This window comes from Eschrichtius robustus, chromosome 11 (genome assembly GCF_028021215.1).
Source record: "Eschrichtius robustus isolate mEscRob2 chromosome 11, mEscRob2.pri, whole genome shotgun sequence".
Taxonomy (NCBI): Eukaryota; Metazoa; Chordata; class Mammalia; order Artiodactyla; family Eschrichtiidae; genus Eschrichtius; species Eschrichtius robustus.
Window position 1 is genome coordinate 57,809,914 of NC_090834.1, and position 21,981 is coordinate 57,831,894.

General features: G+C 35.4%; 1 protein-coding gene across 1 annotated transcript in view; it reads left to right on the forward strand.

Annotated features, from left to right (window-relative positions):
* The window catches only part of RSF1 (remodeling and spacing factor 1), a 168,513-nt gene that overhangs the window by 128,278 nt on the left and 18,254 nt on the right, over positions 1-21,981 (forward strand). The window contains exons 6-11 of the mRNA XM_068554578.1: positions 6,037-7,802; positions 9,555-9,761; positions 14,116-14,220; positions 15,467-15,546; positions 20,316-20,370; positions 21,333-21,442. Coding sequence (XP_068410679.1) covers positions 6,037-7,802; positions 9,555-9,761; positions 14,116-14,220; positions 15,467-15,546; positions 20,316-20,370; positions 21,333-21,442 — 2,323 coding nt within the window. The remainder of the gene's footprint in view (positions 1-6,036; positions 7,803-9,554; positions 9,762-14,115; positions 14,221-15,466; positions 15,547-20,315; positions 20,371-21,332; positions 21,443-21,981) is intronic.

Sequence of the window (21,981 nt, forward strand, 5' to 3'; positions counted from 1 at the left end):
CGGGCCCCCTGCATCGGGAACGTGAGTCTTAACCACTGGACTACCAGGGAAGTCCCCTGTGGCTTTATTTTGTTATACTTAATTATAAAAAACTTCTTGATACCTTTTTGGGAGATATCTACCATGTAATTTTTAAATAAGTTACAAAAGGATTGGCACCAGTTCATATCCCTTTAACATGCAATAAAATGATAGTACTGATGTTTTAGTGAAGGCAGCTCCTATTATTTGTCCATTAGATACATGTTGGTAATATCAAATGATAATTTCAGTATTTTGAGTCCAGAAAACTATTAGAGCTCATTAATGAATACACACAAAAGTGTTGCATTTCTGTACACTAACAATGAAAGATCAGAAAGAGAATTTAAGGAAACAATCCCATTTACCATCGCATCAAAAAGAATAAAAGACCTAGGAATAAACCTACCTAAGGAAGCAAAAGACCTGTACTCTGAAAATGGTAAGACACTGATGAAAGACATCGAAGATGATGCAAAACAGATGGAAAGATACACCATATTCTAGGATTGAAAGAATCACTATTCTCAAAATAACTATACTACCCAAGGCAATCTACAGATTCAGTGCAATCCCTATCAAATTGCCAATGGCATTTTTAACAGCACTAGAACAAAAAAGTTTTTAAATTGTATGGAAACACAAAAGACCCGAATAGCCAAAGCAATCTTGAGAAAGAAAAATGGAGCTGGAGGAATCAGGCTCCCTGACTTCAGACTATACTATAAAGCTGCAGTCAGTAAAACAGTGTGGTACTGGCACAAAAACAGAAATACAGATCAATGGAACAGGCTAGAAAGCCCAGAAATAAGCCCACGCACCTATGGCCAATTAATCTACCACAAAGAAGGCAAGAATATCCAATGGAGAAGAGACAGCCTCTTCAACAAGTGGTGCTGGGAAAGCTGGGCAGCTACATGTAAAAGAATGAAATTAGAACATTCTCTAACACCATACACAAAAATAAACTCAAAATGGATTGAAGACCTAAATATAAGACCGGAAACTATATAACTGTTAGAGGAAAACATAGGCAGAGCACTCTTTGACATAAATCCAGCAATATATTTTTGGATCCACCTCCTAGAGTAACAAAAATAAAAACAGGGACTTCCCTGGCAGTCCAGTGGTTAAGACTCTGCTTCCACTGCAGGGGGCATGGGTTCGATCCCTAGTCGGGGAATTAAGGTCCCACATGCCGCGCGGGTGTGGCCAAAACAAAAACAAAAATAAACAAATGGGACCTAATTAAACTTAAAAGATTTTGCACAGCAAAGGAAACCATAAACAATACAAAAAGACGACCCACAGAATGGGAAAAAATATTTGCAAACGATGCAACCAACAAGGGATTAATCTCCAAATATACAAGTAGCTCATGCAGCTCAATATAAAAAAAAAACAAACAACCCAATCAGAAAATGGGCAGAAGATCTAAAGGGACATTTCTCTAAAGAAGACATACAGATGGACAAAAAGCACATGAAAAGATGCTTAACATCGCTAAGTATTAGAGAAACACAAATCAAAACTACAATGAGGTATCACCTCACACAGTCAGAATGGCCATCATCAAAAAGTCTACAAACAATAAATACTGGAGAGGGTGTGGAGAAAAGGGAACCCTCCTGCACTGTTGGTGGGAATGTAAATTGGTACAGCCACTAGGGAGAACAGTATGGAGTTTCCTTTAAAAAAGTAAAAGTAGGGCTACCATATGATCCAGCAGTCCCACTCCTGGGCATAAATTCGGAGAAAACTGTAATTCAAAAAGATACATGCCCCCCAATGTTCATAGCAGCACTATTTACAATAGCCAAGACATGGAAGCAGCCTAAATGTCCGTCAACAGATGAATGGATAAAGAAGATGTGGTACACATATATATATATATAATCGAATATTACTCAGCCACGAAAAAGAATGAAATAATGCCATTTGCAGCAACATGGATGGACCTAAAGATTATCATACTAAGTGAAGTAAGTTGGACAGTGAAAGATCAAATATCATATGATATCACTGATGTGTGGAATCTAAAAAAAAAGATATAAATGAACTTATTTAAAAAACAGAAACAGACTCTGAAAACAAACTTCTGGTTACCAGAGGGGAAAGGTGGGGGGGGGAATAAATTAGTAGTTTGGGATTAACATATACACACTACTATATATAAAATAGATAATCAACAGGGATCTACTGTATAGCACAGGGAACTCAATATTCTGTAATAACCTAAATGGGAAAAAAATCTGGAAAAGAATAGATATATGTGTATGTATTACTGAATCACTTTGCTGTACACTGAATCTAACACAATGTAAACCAACTATATTCCAATATAAAATAAAAGATTTTTAAATTTATTGATATATATCAATAATGCTATATGTTGTATTTTTTAGATTCCACATATATGTGATATCAGACAGTATTTGTCTTTCTCTGACTTATTTCACTTAGCATAATGTCCTCCAAGTCCATCTGTGTTGCTGCAAATGGCAAACTTTCATTCTTTTTTATGGCTGAGTAGTATTCCATTGCATATATCTACCACATCTTCTTTATCCATTCATCTGTTCATGGACACTTAGGTTACTTCCATAACTTGGCAATTGTAAATAATGCTGCTATGAACATTGGGTGCATGTATCTTTTCAGAGTAGTATTGTTGTTTCTTTTAGATATATATACCCAGGAGTGGAACTGCTGAGTCATATGGTATTTCTACTTTTAGTTTTCTGAGAAACCTCCATTCTGTTTTCCACAGTGGTTGCACCAGTTTACTTTCCCACCAGCAGTGTATGAGGGTTCCCTTTTCTTCACATCCTCACCAGTATTTGTTTGTTTTCTTTTTGATGATGGCCATTCTGACAAGTGTGAGTTAAATTTTTTTCTTGTAATAAAAAGTCATGTGGTAAGCAGTTCAGGTCTGGTTCAGCAGCTCCATGAAGCCGTCAAGTACCCTTCCTAATCTGCCATCCTTAGCACGTGGCTTTGATTGTTCCCTCTCCAGGTATTGTGTGCAGACTCTGGACAAAAAGCAGGGGAAGGGGCAGAAGGCATAGGTCAACTGAACCTTGTAAGTCTCACCCAGTAGATTTCCTCATGCATCTCATTGGCCAGAATTGGTTCACATGACCCTTAGCTATAAGGTATCTGAAGAGGCAAGTACTTTCTTGAACAAAATCAGAGTTGTAGTAGTAAGAAAGAAGAGGAGATTGATACTGGATAGGTAACTAGCAATGTCCTTCAGTGTTAACTTACATAGAACATTCAGTGTTTCATTACATAGTGATTGGGATGGGTGGGAAAGCCTACAATAGGTGATTAATAGATAATTGTTGAGTAGATGAATGAATGTGCTTTAAAAACCCACAGTAAGTAACACTTGTCTTGAATCACCTTAAGTTTGTCAAGCAGTGTTGCTGTTGCATTGTGATTTTAGAGGTGAATTTTTCCTTGAGTTTTGTTACTTCAAATTTCATGTCTCTTAAACTCATTTGGATCTTCCTTTATAGTTAGTTTCCTTTTGACAGAACTTGTTGAAAATGCTTGTATAACTGAATGACCTTTTTACCAATTATGATTGTGCTTAAAGTTTCATTTCATGTCATGGTTTTTGTGTCTTCGGTTTTAGGGATACATCCATGTGATCTACAGGAGCTAGAGTTATAATTGTTATGTTTTTCTCTTATAAGAACTAAGCCAAAAAAATATATTGAATATTTTGGGGTTAAGAGAACTATAAGCCAGTGAAGAATAATTGTTGAGGTCGCTTAGTCCAGCTGCTTTATTTATACATGAAGAAATGAGGATCAGAGAGTTTGTGACATATCTAAAGATACACCAACAGCTGAATTAGGATTACTGAATCTAGGAGTCTTGAACCTAATGTTACTCTTAATTTTATTTTGCCACGTTGTTACTCAAATCAAAATCAGTTTAAAGGACTTATTCGTTCACCACCCCAAAAGCAAAGTGTCATTTTAGCTTGGGTGGGAGTCACAGTGAGAATCCTGAGTTGCTTTTTGAACCAAAATATATAGAAAAAATATGAAATTGTGTTTAGTATACTCTTTGTATTAGGCTAAAGTTATTTATAAAGATGGTAATCTGTATTTTAATTGTTAACCAAGATATTTATTTAATTAGACTTCCTGATACATTAACCAATTTCAATGAATAGGAATTTACTAAACCTGCTTAATCAATGGGAAAGGGAAGACATTCAAACTAGATAATTTCTGTCATGTCTTTAATTTTCTTAGTGACATGCATATGTTAAATTAGTATATGACAGTTAAAGAGGGAGGCGCAATACTCTAATCTCAGGTTCTCAGTAGTTATCAGTGGTTCTTGAATTTTTTATTTGCAGTATGATTGAACATAAAAGAAATGGTGGTTTGTAATAAAAGTACTTAACTTTTTAAAAGAAATGTTGAATTCTCACTTTAAAGAACATGTCCTACTTCATCTCACTTCTGTCTATTATATTTTATTCCCACGAAAACGTTGAAACTCTGTCTGGTGTATCAACTTGGCAAGAATCTGTTCAGAAAAAAGTTTTTAATTCCTATCTTGCTAAAACTTCGTTTAGAATTGAGGTTTTTCAGTTGCAAGGATAGGGTGAGGAAAATTTAGGTAAAATTAGTAGTTAAAGAATTCTGAAAACATTGCTCAGATTCCCTGAGCACAAGTTTAAAGCATATATGCATTCTCTGTAATTCCATTCAAAGATTATGATATTTACTAAATATGACTCTTGTTATATTTATTTATTTATTTTTAATAAATTTATTTATTTATTTTATTTTTGGCTGCGTTGGGTCCTCGTTGCTGAGCGTGGGCTTTCTTTTAGTTGTGGTGCATGGGAGCTACTCTTCGTTGTGGTGTGTGGGCTTCTCATTGCAATGGCTTCTCTTGTTGCGGAGCTTGGGCTCTAGGCGCGCTGGCTTCAGTAGTTGTGGCACGCGGGCTCTAGAGCGCAGGCTCAGTAGTTGTGGCGCACGGGCTTAGTTGCTCCACGGCATGTAGGATCTTCCCGGACCAAGGCTCGAACCCGTGTCCCCTGCATTGGCAGGCAGATTCTTAACCACTGCGTCACCAGGGAAGCCCCATACTTTTGTTATATTTAAATTTGCACTATTAGGTACTCCATGAAAGTTGGAAATATATAGCCGATAAGGTAAAAAGAGGAGTTGATAGATAAACACAAATAGTTTCCTTATAAAATACTAACTTCTGAAATGTTCAGTAATGGCATTTGATAAAGTAAATTGTAATATAACCATATTGAGGGATGTTACATAATTAAGTCCAATTTCTGTAAAGGCATTTAATATCATAAGAAAATGCTAATGTTTCAGTGAGAAAAATGGGGCAGCATGATCCCAACATTCTCAAAAATATATAAGACTAGAAGGAAGTAACCTAAAATAAAATATTAATAGTGATTGCCTCTGGGTATTTGGATTATGGGCATGTTTTTTGTTTCTCCGTTTTTCATTTTCTGTACAGAATTGTTACTTTTATAACCTGAATAAAACATAAAACATTTTCCCACTGCCTTGCTCATGTTACCTCAGTGAAATGAAGTGCTTAGTGACTTGTAAAGAAGAACAGTTGTCAGGTTTTAAAACAAATATGGTCTTTTGGAAATGTTTTATGATATATTCTTAGTTTCATATTTTTGAGCCATCACTGGAGCTTGAATAAATTATTTGAGCTGTATAAATATTTATATTTCATTGAGAACATTGAAGCTAAAAGTATAAAGCAGAAACCTGAGTCTTTCTAAACAATAGAAAGACTATTTTTAATATCTAAAAGTTGTACTTCAGAGTTTGGTAATTTTCTTTACTGTCCGATTTTATTTTTTATTGTCAGATGTCCAGTGACAGAAGCCACCTCTTTTAAGAGAGAAACTTCAAATGGAAATATATTTTATGTTATGCCTTATATATTTTATAATCTTGAATGCTTAGATTCATGTGAACGTTTTCTGATTTTTAGAGGAACAGAAGGAAAGTGAAAAGATGAAAAGTGAAGAGCAGCCAATAGATTCAGAAAACTGTTCTACACCCAGTGCTCTAGAAGAGACTACTGTGAAAATAGAAAAAGAAGACGAAAAGGAACTTGTAAAACTGCCAGTCATAGTGAAGCTAGAAAAACCTTTGCCAGAAAGCGAAGAAAAAAAGATTATCAAAGAAGAAAGTGATTCCTTCAAGGAAAATGTCAAACCCATAAAAGTCGAAGTGAAGGAATGTAGAGCAGATCCTAGAGATATCAAAGGTAGCATGGAGAAGCTAGAGCCTGAGAGGCTAGATTTTGCTGGCAATGTTAAATCTTCTCAAGAAATCACTGAGAAGTCTACTGAAGAAACCGAGAAACTTAAAAATGACCAGCAGGCCAAGATACCACTAAAAAAACGAGAAATTAAACTGAGTGATGATTTTGACAGTCCAATCAAAGGACCTTTGTGTAAATCAGTTACTCCAACAAAAGAGTTTTTGAAAGATGAAATAAAACAAGAGGAAGAGACTTGTAAAAGGATCTCTACAATCACTACTTTTGGTCATGAAGGGAAACAGCTGGTAAATGGAGAAGTTAGTGATGAAAGGGTAACTCCAAATTTTAAGACAGAACAGATGGAGATGAAGTTTTATGATACAAAGGAAGATAGCTGTAGCCCCTCTAAGGACAGAAGTGTCATCATGGAGGGAAATGGAGCAGAGTCTTTAAATTCTGTCATAACGAGTATGAAAATAGGTGATCTTGAGAAAGAAGTGGTCACCTTAGGGAAAGATGCAGATAGTTCAATATCAGCCTTAGAGAGACAGAGTCACAAAGGGCACATAGAGGAAACTGGTCCTCCAGAAATGGAAACCTCTCTTGAGACTTCTGAAATAGCAAAGGATCTCTCTTTAAAATCTGCTTTATCTACTGCTGAATCCTGTAGCATGAGAGTTGAAGAGAGGTCTCCCAAAAGTAAGAAGGATAAGCGCACACCAGTCCTAGAATGTCTTGAAAAGTTAGAGAAGTCCAAAAAGACTTTTCTTGATAAAGACACGCAAAGATTGAGTCCAATACCAGAGGAGGTGCCAAAGAGTACTGTAGAATCAGTAAACGCAGGGTCTCCCGAGACAGCTGAAACTTCTCCATCATCTAACGTGACTGTCCACTGTGAGAAACTAGCCTCAGAAAAAGAAGTGGTAGAGTGTCAGAATACCAGTTCCACTGAAGGTCAGTCCTTGGAGAAAATAGACCCAGAAATTTTAAAAGTGGATTCTGAATCCACAAAGGTAGAAGTGGATGATCTGGACAATGCCCAGACCTCTGGCACAGGTGATCCTTCTGAGACAAAGGGTTCTATGCAAAAAAGCAAATTTAAATATAAGTTGATTCCTGAAGAAGAAACCACTGCCTCAGAAAACACAGAAATAACCTCTGAAAGGCAGAAAGAGGGCATCAAATTAACAATTAGGATATCCAGTAGGAAGAAGAAGCCAGATTCTCCTCCCAAAATTCTAGAGCCAGAAACCAAGCAAGAGAAGACAGAAAAGGAAGAAGAGAAAACAAATGTGGGTCGTACTTTAAGGAGGTCTCCAAGAATATCTAGACCCACAGCAAAAGTAGCTGAAATCAGAGATCAGAAAGCTGATAAAAAAAGAGGGGAAGGAGAAGATGAAGTAGAAGAAGAGTCAGCAGCTTTGCAAAAAACTGAGAAAAAAGAAAGTTTGAAAAAAACAGAGAAGGATACAAATTCTAAAGTAACCAAGGTAAAATTTCTTCTACTCTGAGTTTTAATTTTTCTTAGAAATACTTGGCTCTGAGTGTTTGTACCTGTTTGCTTTTGGCTAAATCAGCTCATTCAAAGATAACTAAAACAACAACAACCACAAAAAAGCCTCTCTTCCTATATCTGAGATGTTTTTTCTTAGTAGTTATCTCCAGACATTAAATTTCAGACTGTATAATCCTGTCATCTTTTAAACTTTTTCTCTGTTGTAGGCAATATAGAAATATATTCTCTGTATTGTAAACTATCCAAGTAATACCTAACCTGTATGATTGAAAAATGAAAATTCCTTAGAAACACTATTAACAGTTTGGGCTACATCTCTTTGCAGTCCTTTTTCCATATATTCATGTCCATGTTCGTAAATACTTCCCATTCTTTTAAAAAATAGATCGAATCAAATTATTTTTCTATGAGCTTTTCACTTAACAGTGTGTGTCTGAACTCTCTACATATCAGTAGATATAGTGTACTTTTTGGTTATTGGTGGCCACGTAGTATTCCATAGTGTGGGTGTACCTCAGTTTATTTAACCACTCCCTGCTTGATTGACATTTAGGTCGTTTCCAATTTTTCACTATTACAGGCAGTGCTGCACTGAAGATCCTTTTGGACATGAGTGAGTATTTCCTTAGAATAGACCCCTAGAATTGGAATTGCTGGGTCAAGGGGCATATGTGTTTTAAGTTTTGATAGCTTTCTCTATATTGCCCTCCAAAAAAGGCCCAGTTAATGTACCCTCTCATTGCCAGTGTTTGAGAGTGCCTCTGTGTCCCCATTTTAATCATTAGTCATAGAGCCAGAATTTTTTTTTTTCTATGACCCTCTTATTTTAAGCAAAATCTAGTACAAGTCTTTGGCTAGCCTATGGGAGTTTGTTGTAATTAAAAGTGCTACTTTTGTTTTTGATATATTTAAGTGGTCAGATTGTTCTTAATTGCAAGTGATCCTTTGTTCCCTGAAATACTAAATTTTAGAATTTTTACTTAAAAAAAATTTCCCCTTCTGTTGTTAGAATTATTTTGGTCTCTGGTGGGGACTTACACTGTAGGAGTGAACAGAAATATGACTTAAAATATTGTGAAGCCAGCCAATAAAAAGCAGTTCCCAACATTATAAAGTTATTCTCTGAATAATATTTTTTAAGTTTGTCAGGATTTTTGTATGTATTTTTGACCCATTAAATTTTTTAAATTCATCACTAATACGGGAATTAAATTTTTTATGTAACAATATGTGAGAATATAGTCAGCGCTCTATTATAGAGCCTTTGAAAAGCACATGACCTTTGACCCAGAATCCTCTTCAAGGAATTTATCCTAACCACAGAAGTGTGTGTAAAAGTTTGTATTTGCAAGGATACATTGTTTATGAAAGTGAAAAATGGAAAACTACCTAAATGTCTGTCTAGTAGTGGATTAGATAAATACAGCTATGTGATGGCTTATACATATATATACACACACACATGATGTTAGGAGACTATTTTATAACTAGGGAAAATAGTTATAAGACAGAATGTTCATTATAATTCTCCCTTCCAAAAAGTAGAAAAAAATAATGGAAATATATACCAAAATTTAATAGTAGGTATATCTGTGGATGAAGCTACAATAATTTTTCTTTTCTTCTCTGTATATTCACTAAATATTCTACAATGCATATGTAATCAGAACTGTTTTTTTAACATTCTTATTACATCAGATTATCCTAATGTTTTATTTTATACAAGGTAAAACCCAAAGGCAAAGTTCGATGGACTGGTTCTCGAACACGTGGCAGGTGGAAATATTCCAGCAATGATGAAAGTGAAGGGTCTGACAGTGAAAAATCATCTGCAGCTTCGGAAGAGGAGGAAGAAAAGGAAAGTGAAGATGCCATCCTAGCAGATGATGATGAACCATGCAAAAAATGTGGCCTTCCAAACCATCCTGAACTAGTATGTACCTGATCTAAATGGACAGTATTCAAATTATTGGCATGCTGTGGTGTGAAGCAGCCTAACTTCTGGGTTTGATCATGATTTCAGTTTTATGTGTGCAAAATAGCCTTTATTTCTGTTTCGCAGGTAATAACCCAACTGTAGGGAGGATTAGGATCTTGCTTTCATTCTTACCTGGCTTTATATTGATATTTCCTCTACTTAAGCATGCACTCCTATAATCTCTTCTCACAGATCAATTAGTTTATTCAGATATTTCTATTCTGTTTTTTTCCTTTAAAGTTTTCTTCTTTTCCTTTATGTTACTTTATAATGATATTTCTGAAGTGGCAGCTTTAAATAAGTAAGACCTAAAGGGCCTGTTGCCTTTCTGTAAAAACATGCAAGTCAAGTAGTAACCTAGTAGGGCTTTAAACTTTAGAAAGTGGACAGTTGTAAAAAAAAAAATTTAAGAGGATAATTATAGACCAGATATATTCAGAAAAATAGTGACAGATTTACATGGGACTTTCTTATTTAGGAAGTAAGTTCTTCAAAGATTGCCTAAATCAGGAAAACCAGTTCCTAACCTATATATGTATTTTTGCAGTTCATAAGTGCTTTCTAAAGAACCTATTGAGGAAACACTCTTGTTATGCTCAATTCTATGCAACCGTTCTGTTCTTTGGAATAGATTTGACTTTAAAAGCGAGCTCCACCTATTAAGTAGAAAGAGACATAAAGAAAGAAACTTCCACATAGGTTGAGTTGTATGGGAGCAGAAATAAGTTATGTAAAGTTGCCAAGCACAGTTCCTGATATCTGTTGTGTGCCGGGGTAAAGCTGTTTGTGGTTTACTTGCAGTTTTCTTCCTAAATGTGAAAATTATATCTGGAAACCAAATCAGTGAAGTTTATCAAATCCCAGTAGTTTCAGAGGGTTCAAGTAAAAGATATAACTTAGACCCAGAGAATAACTTTAGCTCCGAGAAGAACAGTTGTCAAAATTACACTGAGAAGACCCTTCTAAGCGTTTTTATGATCATCAAACTATAAAAGTAAGGTCGAGACTTTTGTGTGGAGAAAGGCAAAGAGAAGATTGACATAGTGGTCTTTTCTGCCCCCTAAATCAAGTAAAAATCAATATTTGTGTTCTTTCCCTACCATTTCCTAATATTTTTTTATACTGAGAGAATGCATTTTGACTGAGGCAGCAATAGATGTCAATGACAAAGGGGTGTGAAGAAATGAAAAGTAAAATGAGGTGAGCAGAAATGACATCCAGGAGATGGAGAAAGTTGCACCCTTCTTGGAACACACATAGGATTTTTATTTGGTTATCTTAATAACTGCTGTGAAAATCCCATTGCTGGTTATTGTGGCAAAGAGAATGACATTGGAAACTGAAGATCCCAAATATGGTGGATTTCTTATGCTAGATATTTAAGCATAATCCTCAAATAAAAATGTTAGGCAGCTGTTGTGTGTTAAGTGGTAGGGAAATGATGCTGAATTAGATGTGGTCCTTGTTCTCTTTGAGCTTACAGCAGAAAAGCAATAAATTCATAGATGAGTATAGAACTCTATCGGGTTTTTCAGATGCTTTAGTGAAAATAAGTGGGATCATTGCCTGAAGCTTGGAAATCTCACGTAGTAGTATTTATTTTAATGGGTTTTTACCTTTCTTGAAGAATAGAGACAATCATCATTTTAGAAATAAACTGAATTCTAAAAGTTTATTTTTAATTTTGTTATTTGAAATTTAGATTATGTTTTAAGATAGAAATGATGTGATAAATCGAATCAGGTGCCCAGGTTAGTCCACATATGCCTATGTAAGCAATCAATCACATAACTGAAGTATAATGTTAATATAACTTAAATTGAATTCTGGCTATTGGTAGCAAATGGAGAAGGGAGTTTTTCACTTTTAAAATGTGTGCACATTCTGTTCCCCACTCTAAACCCTCCCCATGGTACATGTTAGCAATTCAGAAACTATATATAACTATATACAAATAAAACTATATACAAATAAATGAAGTGTAGCTAATGGGAGCCAGCTTTCTCACTGTTAAAGAAGTTAGAAATAAGGCTGAAGGCTAGAATGAACCCTGTGGTGCTGGATTAGATGGTGAGTTATTAGTATGAACTCATGCTTATTTTAATATAGATATATGTATATACATGGGGTGCTATACATATATGTATTTCCTAGCTCTGTCCTCTGTGAGAACTTAGAATCAGGGATACCCAGGAGCAGTGAGCACTCAGCACCCAGATCTCGATTTCTAAATACCATTCTCCAATAAAAGAACCAGTGTTTCTGGGGAAAATGGCTGATTCTAAGGCTTGGGCAAGGAAAATATAAGATGTGCCTAGAGTATCCTGTATTACCAGAAAGTAAGGAAGTGCTTTAAAAAAAAATAAAAGCATGCAAATGGGTCCCAAGGACACAGGGGCCAACCTGAAAACTCCTAGTATATCAATGGCTAGAACAATTTGAACAATAAATTAAATAATTGTTTTAGATTACAACCCAAAGAATAAAATAATATTCATTAGTTCATTCTGATACAAATAAATAATTGAATAAACAAAAAAATGGGGTAATGGGGGAGGGACTTTTTTTTTTTTTTTTTAAATAGAAGAATTCCAAATAGCAAATGTTGAGGGCATGAGGAAAACAGAAAATCACCATTAGAACACTGTAGTAATAATTGTTTTGTTTTGTTTTGTTTTGCTTGTGGGATCTTAGTTCCCAGACCAGGGATCGAACCCAGGTCCCAAGCAGTGGAAGCACAGAGTCGTAACCACTGGACCACCAGGGAATTCCCAGTAATAATTATTGCAGCAAGATCCACTGATGAGTCCTAAAACTAGTGGGTGAAACTGTAAGGAAAAACAGGGTATAGCATAACTTCAACATATCTTCCCCCCAAATATTTATTAATTACTGTGGTGATTTTAACTTATCTCTACAAATTCTTTGATACTCCTCTCTTCAGAAAGTGGAGCTTAATTCCCTTCCCCTTGAGTATGGGCTGGAGTTATCAATTTTAATGAGAATAGAGTATAGAAAGTGAAAAGTAACTTTACAGTAATGAAAAACAACAGACACTACTATAACCAAGTGATCAAAGTTAATGTCACCAGTAATAAGTCATATTGCTATCATGTACCCCCAGATATGATGTAGTGAGCAGGGCATTTCACCTCTATGGTATTCTCAAAAACCCATAACTTCAGTCTAATCATGAGAAGACATCAGACAAACCCAAACTGAGGGCAGTCTGCATAATATCTGACTAGTACTCTGCAAAACTGTCAAAGTCATGGAAAACAAAGAAAGGCCAAGAAACTGTTACAGATCAGAGGAAATTAAGAAGAGATGATGAAATGCAGTATAATATCCTGGATTGGATCCTAGAATCAAAAAAAGGACAATAGTGGAAAAACTGGTGAAGTCTGAATAATGTCTGTTGTTTAGTTAATAGTTTTATACTGATGTTAATTTCTTAAGTTTTGGTAAATGTACCATGGTTATGTAAGATATTAACGTTAGTGTCCTATCTTGGCAACTCTTCCATAAATCGAAAATTATTTTAAAATAAAGGATTTTTTTAAGTTTAATTCATGAGTGTGTACCATTTTAAGTTTTAGAGAACTGGTCATCTGAAACTCGAATAGCAAAAAATAATCAACTTAAGATTAATTATTCGTAGCTTTTTTATTTGAACATGATTGTCCTTAGTGTAGTTCGATTCCTCTCATGTTTGAATTTACATGATAAAAGGAGCCATGAGTGTTTCTTACAGATAGGTAATTGAAATGCTATTTACAGTGGAAATTATTTGTATTTTAAAAGTCCTTTGTGTGGTAGGGGAGTTTATGGTACTTCAGCTATAAAACTCTGTTATAAAGAATGTGTTGTCATATTCCTCATGGCATACAAAAAAAGGATTGTAACTCTAGTTCAGAAAAGACTTGTTATTTTTCACTTAATTTGTTAGCTTAACATTTTATTTTTTTTGGTTCTTAAATTTTTTTTTTAAATTATATCTTAGAGGGGAGTTTCCTGGCGGTCCAGTGGTTAGGACTCCGCACTCTCACTGCCAAGGGCTCGGGTTCAATCCCTGGTCAGGGAACTAAGATCCCACAAGCTGTGCAGTGAGGCCCCAAAAAAAAAAAAGACATGTTAGGTTCCTAATTATCAGAGCTTTTTTATTATTATGCTTTATGCAGATAAAGAGTATAGTATAGTATATTACTTAGTTTTATGCTAAGAAATATAGAAATGTCCTTATTTTAACTTGAGTCATTGAATATTAGTCATAGAGTTAGGTTGACAATTAATCTGTGGTTTTTTTCAGATTCTCCTGTGCGACTCTTGTGACAGTGGATACCACACTGCCTGCCTTCGCCCTCCTCTCATGATCATCCCAGATGGAGAATGGTTCTGCCCCCCTTGCCAACATGTATGATGACCCAGCACAGTTCTGTTTTTCCAGTCTTTGATTTTATATTTAAATTAATAATATTTCTTGACAGCCACTAAACATTTTAATCTTCAATTTGTAGATATTGTTCATCTCTTGTTTAAATTTCTGTGAAATTAAGAGACTATTGATAAAAACTACTTTTTATTAGTATCTTTTAGGTCTTCCCTTTATTTTTTTTCCAAAGCAATTCTTAGAAGACCTCTGGGTTTTGTAAAATTATAATCTCTGGTTTATTTTTTCTCACATTCGTTAAAGGCACAAAAACCCCCCAAACTAAGATAATATACAAGGGAAGAAATAAGTTTCTTCCTTTTGTTTATCCCTTTGTTTCATTCTCTTTTTCATTTCTGCCTACCTTCTTTTTGTCAGTTTTATAGATGATATTATGAATTATGCACCATTATAATGGTACTTTGAATAGAAACATGGATTCTGTTTCTCTCGTATCTCGATTCAGGTGGATTTCTTTTAAAACTGAAGAGCAGGATATTTTTTTGCATCCAAGAGGTCCTTTCTCTCACAAGCCCAGTCTCATTTTACTTTAAAAATGATGGCCTTGGGACTTCCCTGGCGGTCCAGTGGTTAGGACTCCGCACTTCCACTGCAGGGAGCATGGGTTCGATCCCTGGTTGGGGAACTAAGATGCCGCAAGCCGCACAGCACAGCCAAAAAAAAAAAAAGATGGCCTTTATTGCATTTCTTAGTAAAGTGGAATTTTTTTGGCTTAGCGTCATTTTAGCAATTACATTCTTCAGCTCTGTTTTGACCCAGTAACCATGTGGCATGGTTTTGTAAATTTTTTTCCATTCTCTTTTTAAAAAATAGTGATTGGCACCATTGTATTTTATTGTACATAAACCTTCTTCCTTAAAAATGTCTTAGGATTTAAAAAATTTTTTTAATCACTGTCATGTATATACAGTGAACCAAATGCTATTTTAAACATTGATTACTGCCAGCAAGATAAGCATTGAACATGTTTCTTGGCAAAGCTATAAGTTTCTTTAACATGTGTGTTAGTTTAAAGATACCCTGCTCATCTTCAGTTCAGTGGATGAACTGAAGCGGCATGTCTTTATTTAATTAAATACAAGGAACATTTCAGTGTTCACTGCGTGGCCCCTTATCAGCTCTCATAGCATGGTATCTATAGCTAATAGGCAAGATATAAATGATTGTGGAAAGGTGTGTAAAATGACACTCATCTGTTTTATTTTTTCAGAAACTACTGTGTGAAAAATTAGAGGAACAATTGCAGGATTTGGATGTTGCCTTAAAGAAGAAGGAGCGTGCTGAACGCAGGTATTGTGATACATGTGTTAATGTTTTACTTGGGAATTTGACCTCAGAATTGTCTTCCAGTATAGACTAATGTGTCTGTCTAAAGCAGGGTTTGGCAAACTCTGACCTGTGGGCCAAATATGGCCCGGCTAAGAATGGTTTTTTCTTTTTTAAATGATTAGAAAAAAATCAAAACAAAAATCATATGTCATGGCACATGAAAATTGTATATTCTGATTTCATTGTCCATATATAAAGTTTTATTGGAACATAGCCATGCTCATTGGTTTATATGTTGCCTGTGACTGCTTTTGCACTACAGCAGCAGAGTTGAGTAGTTGCAACAGGGACCTTATTACCCAAACCTAATTTATTATCTGTCCTTTTACAGGAAAAGTTTGACTATCCCTGATCTAAAATATTTATCAGAACCTACTCTGAATAAGTATTGGCCCAAGTATTGTGGAGGATATGTAGCTAAGTATGTAGGGAGTACAAGAAAACTGTAAGAACTCGTCTACAGTTTAGTTACCCATGTCGTCTCTTTGGGTGGGCGGAATTAACACTGGTGAAATAAAGAGCATTTAAATGCTGAACTGAACTGTGTCCTACTGACTGTAAGCAATGCCTCCCTTTTCAATATGCCACTGCAGTGTGGTCTAAAGCAGTTGAAGAAGGCTTCTTGGAGGAGGTAAGATTGGAGTTGAGCTTAATCTTTAAAGGGGGCTCAAAATCAAGACAGTAAGTTTGTATTTATTTATGTTTATATGTACCTTTGTTGATTAGTCTATTGCTAAACATTCATTCATTCCTACTGTGTTCCAAACTGAAGAGAAAAGATGAGTAAGACAAAGCTCTTGCTTACCTGGAGTTCACCTTCTACCAGAGGACGCAGATGTATGAACCAGTGATTCAGTAAAGTAGACAAATCGAGGTATATTTGGAGCAATACTAGAACATTGTGGAGGAGCACTTTAGTTCTCCTAGGAGTTGGGGATATCAGGGAAGTCCTTGGAAGATAACTAGGGGTTATATAGGTGGACATGCAGAGAAAGGATATTTCAGGCAAAGAGCACAGTACAAGCAAAGAGAGTGTAAATGTGAGAGTAAAAGAGTGGCGGGGGATGAAGCTATAAAGGAAACCGAGGCCAAATTGTGAACAGCTTTGCGTAACTGGCTAGGAAATTTGAATTATTCTCTAGAGGCATGGGGGAGCCATCAAAGGAGGGATGTGCATAATCAGACTTTTATTTCAGAAAAAATGCCCTGGTAACAGTAAGAAGAAGGAATTAGAGTTTAGGCTGTTGGAATAAAGTCTATGAGAGCCAGTGAGGCCGAACTAGAGCAGTCATCATGATAATAAAGTAGAGAGGTTGAAGAGAATTTTCAGAGGATTAATCAGTAGGACTTGATGCCCATCTGTACATGGTATGAGAAAAATCTAAGCAGTGTCTCCTGATTGCCCCTTCATTTGCTGCTACTTTAACTTTTACCTCCGTCACATAGTGTTCCCCTCAAAACTTCAGTTTGCGTTGAGACAGTCTGCTCATTCCATAGTCCACACACTTTACTCTGTGCCAAGTTGAACCTTAAAAATGGGTTCAGCTTCTAGATCCTTTTTCCTCTTTACTGCTCACCTTGAGCTCTCTCTGGCTCATAATGTATGCTGCTTAGTTTAAAGGCAAAGTTTATCTCTGAAGTTCACTAGGAGATAAAAGTAGTACTTTTTTTTTAATCGGTTGTCTAAATACCTTTATATGTAGGAACTAACAGTCCTGTATACAGTTATTAGGACTATTTTGATGTGCAAACTGCTCCTGTCTTAATTTTTGACACTGGAAAAGATCTAACTAAAGATGCTTCACATTAAATCATAATTAAAAATTAGACTCGGTCTTCCTGCAATCTGCCTGCCCTTCTGAGAAATGAGTTCATGTTCTGAAGCTGATCTGACTTAGCAGTGTAGATAGCTAATAGGCTCACCCTTTAAGGACTTGGAAGAAAGTAGATTCTCTCTAAAAGCCAAGAATGTAAACCACTAAGAATTTGTCTCATACTTACATTATATCCGTTTATTCTTTGGAGGCCTGTGATGCTTGTACGTTTTATATGTGGAAAGATTGGTGAACATTTATTTTACTCTTGCCTCACACACTTTAGAATATGCTGCTGCAGTTAAGAAATACTTTCAGTTTTAGAAATTTATGTTAAAATGTGCCACAACATTTGTTTATATTATTGGTCTCCCATTTACTAGTTCATCTACTTTCTCTTCTATCCTTGGTAATCCTCTTTACTTAAATGTCATCCTTTAAGAGGACATCTGTAATTGTGCCTTTACATCACACACTAAATCCTATACGAGACCATTCTAACAAGGCAAGTTAACTGTTACTGTTGTTTGTTAATTCCCCCAAAAATCTGGTTAACAAAGCTTTCATTATTTATAACTCCTAATATATGTATATATTAGGAGCTCTAAATAGCAAAATATGTATGTTTCTAAAGCAAATAATATATTACCTGTAAATTCAGGTGACTTCATCTCTTTTTAAAAGTGAGCATTTTTATTCATCCTGTTTCAAATCTGTGAAATAATTTCTCTAGCATTCATCCTAACAACTTAGAGCCTTGCTTACTGTCTATGTCATAGTGCTAGAGTATCTTTCCCCTTGTTTGTTCTTTTAGTCAACATTTAATGAACATTTATTGAGCACCTGCTTTATGCCAGGCAATGTAATCAACATGAGGTGTATGATATGTGGCTCTACGGTATGGTGGAAAAGAGGGATGTGTCAGTGAGTAATTAGTAACTAGCCAGCAACTGTCTATAGAGCTGGAGCTGTGATGCTCTGTGAAATCTGATGTTTCAGAAGTCCATCCAGCTGATATGTAAATGTCCCTTCCTGGACTTGGTGCCAGAAATTATTGGGCATTCAAATAGCTGTGTACTTCCAAAGTACTATTACTAGTGCTTTGCTAGCAGAGAGTTGGATTTAATCAGGGTTGGAATTTTCCAGGTAATATAACAGAGGGAAGGAGAGAAAGAGACAAGGAATTTGAGAGTGTATGCAAAGGAGTATTTGTAATGATGGACCATGGAGTCTAAGCCAGGTAAGGGGGAAAGTAAGGACACAAAAGGAGTGCTGGACAGTGAAAAAAGGGTAGGGTCAGTGGATAGAGGTCCCACTGGAGTCAGGGAATGGTTGAGATCAGTGTAACAGAGGGAGTGAGCTGGAAAGTGAGTCAGTAGAAGTCAGAGAACAGGTTCCTTGAAATTGAAATTTTAAAAAGGGTGTGGTTATTGGTAATAATAAGGTCTGGGCCCAATATGATCATTGAGCTAGGTGGTGAGATAGAATGGAAGATGTAACTTTCATAAGATTACTGAGCAAGAGAATGCCTTGATGAGAAATCATACCTGCCTTCAAGGTCTTACTCAGATATTACCACCTATTTAAAGCCTTCCCGAGTTTCTCAGCTCTTCAGAGAAAATCCATTCCTTTTTCTCATTTCCATTATACCTGTTCATAATGGACTACAGTTAGTTGTTAAATAATTGTGAGGGCAAGAACCATGTCTCATTTACCTTTCGATTTCCAAGCCTGACACAAGTCAAGACCTAACATAGAACATGACTAGCTAAGTGTTTTTTCAATTGAGTTGAGAAGAGAAATAATGGTCAAGTGAAAATAGAGCTTTTGAGGTATGAAAGAGGAAACTGATACCACAATAAACTTGGTTAATGTAAAGAGACATGTCAAACATATTTAATAACAGAGAGCTGAAGTTTTGAATTATCCACGTAGCCTTCCCTATTAATTTCAGCTAGTACTGTTCTTCCTTTCCTAGTTTTTAGTTCATTAACTGTACTAATTTTTTTAAACAAGTTTTGATTAAAATAACTTTATTATTTTCTTACATGCCAGTTTTTATTTAATAGCTTCATAACCCATCTCTTAAAAAGAGTATAAAATTCTTGTTAGCCCAGGGTTTATGGGGCAGTAAAGGCTGTGTTCTAAAGGACCCACACAACTGGATCATTAATGTCCTATATGGGACATCACAAATAAAGGGAGGAAGAGTGGTTACTATTTCTGTTTAGTTGAACATACACTGGCATGTATGTAAAAGCTCAGCTGTTCTTGGTGAATTGAATTAACTTTGGGAGAACCAGAGAAAGCTTCTGTTCTATATAGCAATTCGTTGTGTAAAATCTGTTGAATTAAAATCAACAAAGATTTCTTTGAAATGAAACTCTATGTCATTAGTGTCCATAAATCCACATTTTCTGGAGAAGTCTTAACTGGCTCTGAAGATATCTTTGTTGTAAGCATCCTAGAGTGCAGAGACATATGGCTGTATTGCTGCTTTTCTTCTCTGCAAACAAGAAGTGGATGGTCTTAGAATCATTCACATAAAATATTACTGAGAACTTCCAGCATAACAAAGATCCAATTTGTCCAGAGTTGGTGTTCCATCTAATCACTTCATCAGTGAGTCACAAGCATGACTCTTTTCATCAGATTTCCTTGTCTGTTTCACTTACAGGTTTTATTTTACCTGGCATAAGTCACTTCTAAAGCTAAGTTTTCATACCTTTAGGAAGTTTTGTGCCTGCCACAGATACCAATATTATACGTTTCATGGATAATAACTAACATGTCTGTGACCTAGCTTCTGCTGTTACCATGAATCATAATTTTAGTATTATCTGTGTTAGTAATGTTTTCATTACAATTTCATTTTTAGCAAATCTCACTGTGTGCTTTTTTGTTTTTTACTTAAAGGAAAGAACGCTTGGTGTATGTGGGTATCAGTATTGAAAACATCATTCCTCCACAAGTAAGTTTCTGGTTTATAGTATTTTTAAAGAGGAGACTGCCAAAATTGTTCTAAAACTTAACTCACTTTATGTAATATGAGTGTTTTTAAATATATAGTATACCTATTTTATTAAAAATGAAAATTTAGCACCTTAAAGAAATCACCCATTTCCCTCATGATTGAAATTATGTGTATGCAGATAGCCCCAAAATGTAATATCACATCCAAACCAAGCTTAAAGCTCACCCCACGGAGTTTATGTTCTATTTTTTTTTTTTTTTTAACCTAAATTGGGTAATTCGTTTTTAGCTTCTTTATGTGCTATTTATGTAAAGTGACTAAAAAATAGTTCAGGGAGATTTGGTTTTTAATTCCCTGCTTTGGGGGTTATCAGAAACTTCAATTTGTGTTCTTACAGTTCAGTTTCTTTGAAGGGATACCATTGTTTTGCATTTATTAATCTAATTTATAATTGAGAAAGCTATCTCATGAATGAAAGTATATGTAACATGATATTCATTTGAAATGAAGAAATTTTCTTAGTTTCATATGCAGTTTCATTCAGGCTTAATTAAATCACACACTGAAATAACCTGTCTTGGTTAGTTATTTTTCTGGAGCACCATGTCCCTTTCTTCTCCTAAATCCATTAGATTTATTCAGCATATCTTTTGATTTATGTGTGTTAAGTTTCATTATCGGTGGATAGACTTCATCATGATTGTTTTAAAAAAGGTAATTATAAACTCACAAAAGCGTAAGTTTAATACAGAAGTGTTTTCATCCTTTGATCACCAATATTCTTTTTAATCTCTGTACTTAGTGTTGCCATGTTTCTTCAGTTTTGAGGGAATCATTTCACTTTTTTTAAACCTTTCACATGTGCTGCCTAGATGGACATTAGAAAGCTATTAATTCCAAGGAACTTTGTTCTGTTGTGGGTAATAACCTATATACTTATTATCATATTTTTAAACCAGGAGCCAGATTTTTCTGAAGATCATGAAGAAAAGAAAAAAGATTCTAAAAAATCCAAAGCAAACTTGCTTGAAAGGAGGTCAACAAGAACACGGAAATGTATAAGTTATAGGTATGAAATCTGTGAGAATGAAGGAGTGGAAAATGTTTTTGAAACAACCTGACCCCAAAGTATATGCTTTTCCCATTACAATGACAGTGATGATTAGAAGTTGTATATATATTTCTTACTTACCGTCTTTAGAATCATAGAATTTTAGAGCAGCCAACATCATCTTTTCCAAATGTAATTTGCTCATGTTATCCTCTTCTGTTTAACATACTTTGTCCAATTTCTGTAGCTCTGGGGATAAGAACCGATGCCTTTACCAAGGCCCACAGGCACTGCATAGCCTGCCCTGCACTTAGCTTTTCAGCTCCACCTCATCCACGTTTTTCCTTACTCTCTCAGGTTAGCCACACTGTCTTCTTTTGGTCCCTTTGTGTAGACTGCTTACTCTGCCTAGAATTTCTCTCCTGTTTTTTACCTTGTTAACAGTCTTCTCTTAATCAAACCCCTCTATTATATGCCCTCATAGCAACCAGTTTGTCTTCTTGAAAGTACTTCTATAGTTGTAACAATCGTGATTTTAATTTTTTGATTAATATTGC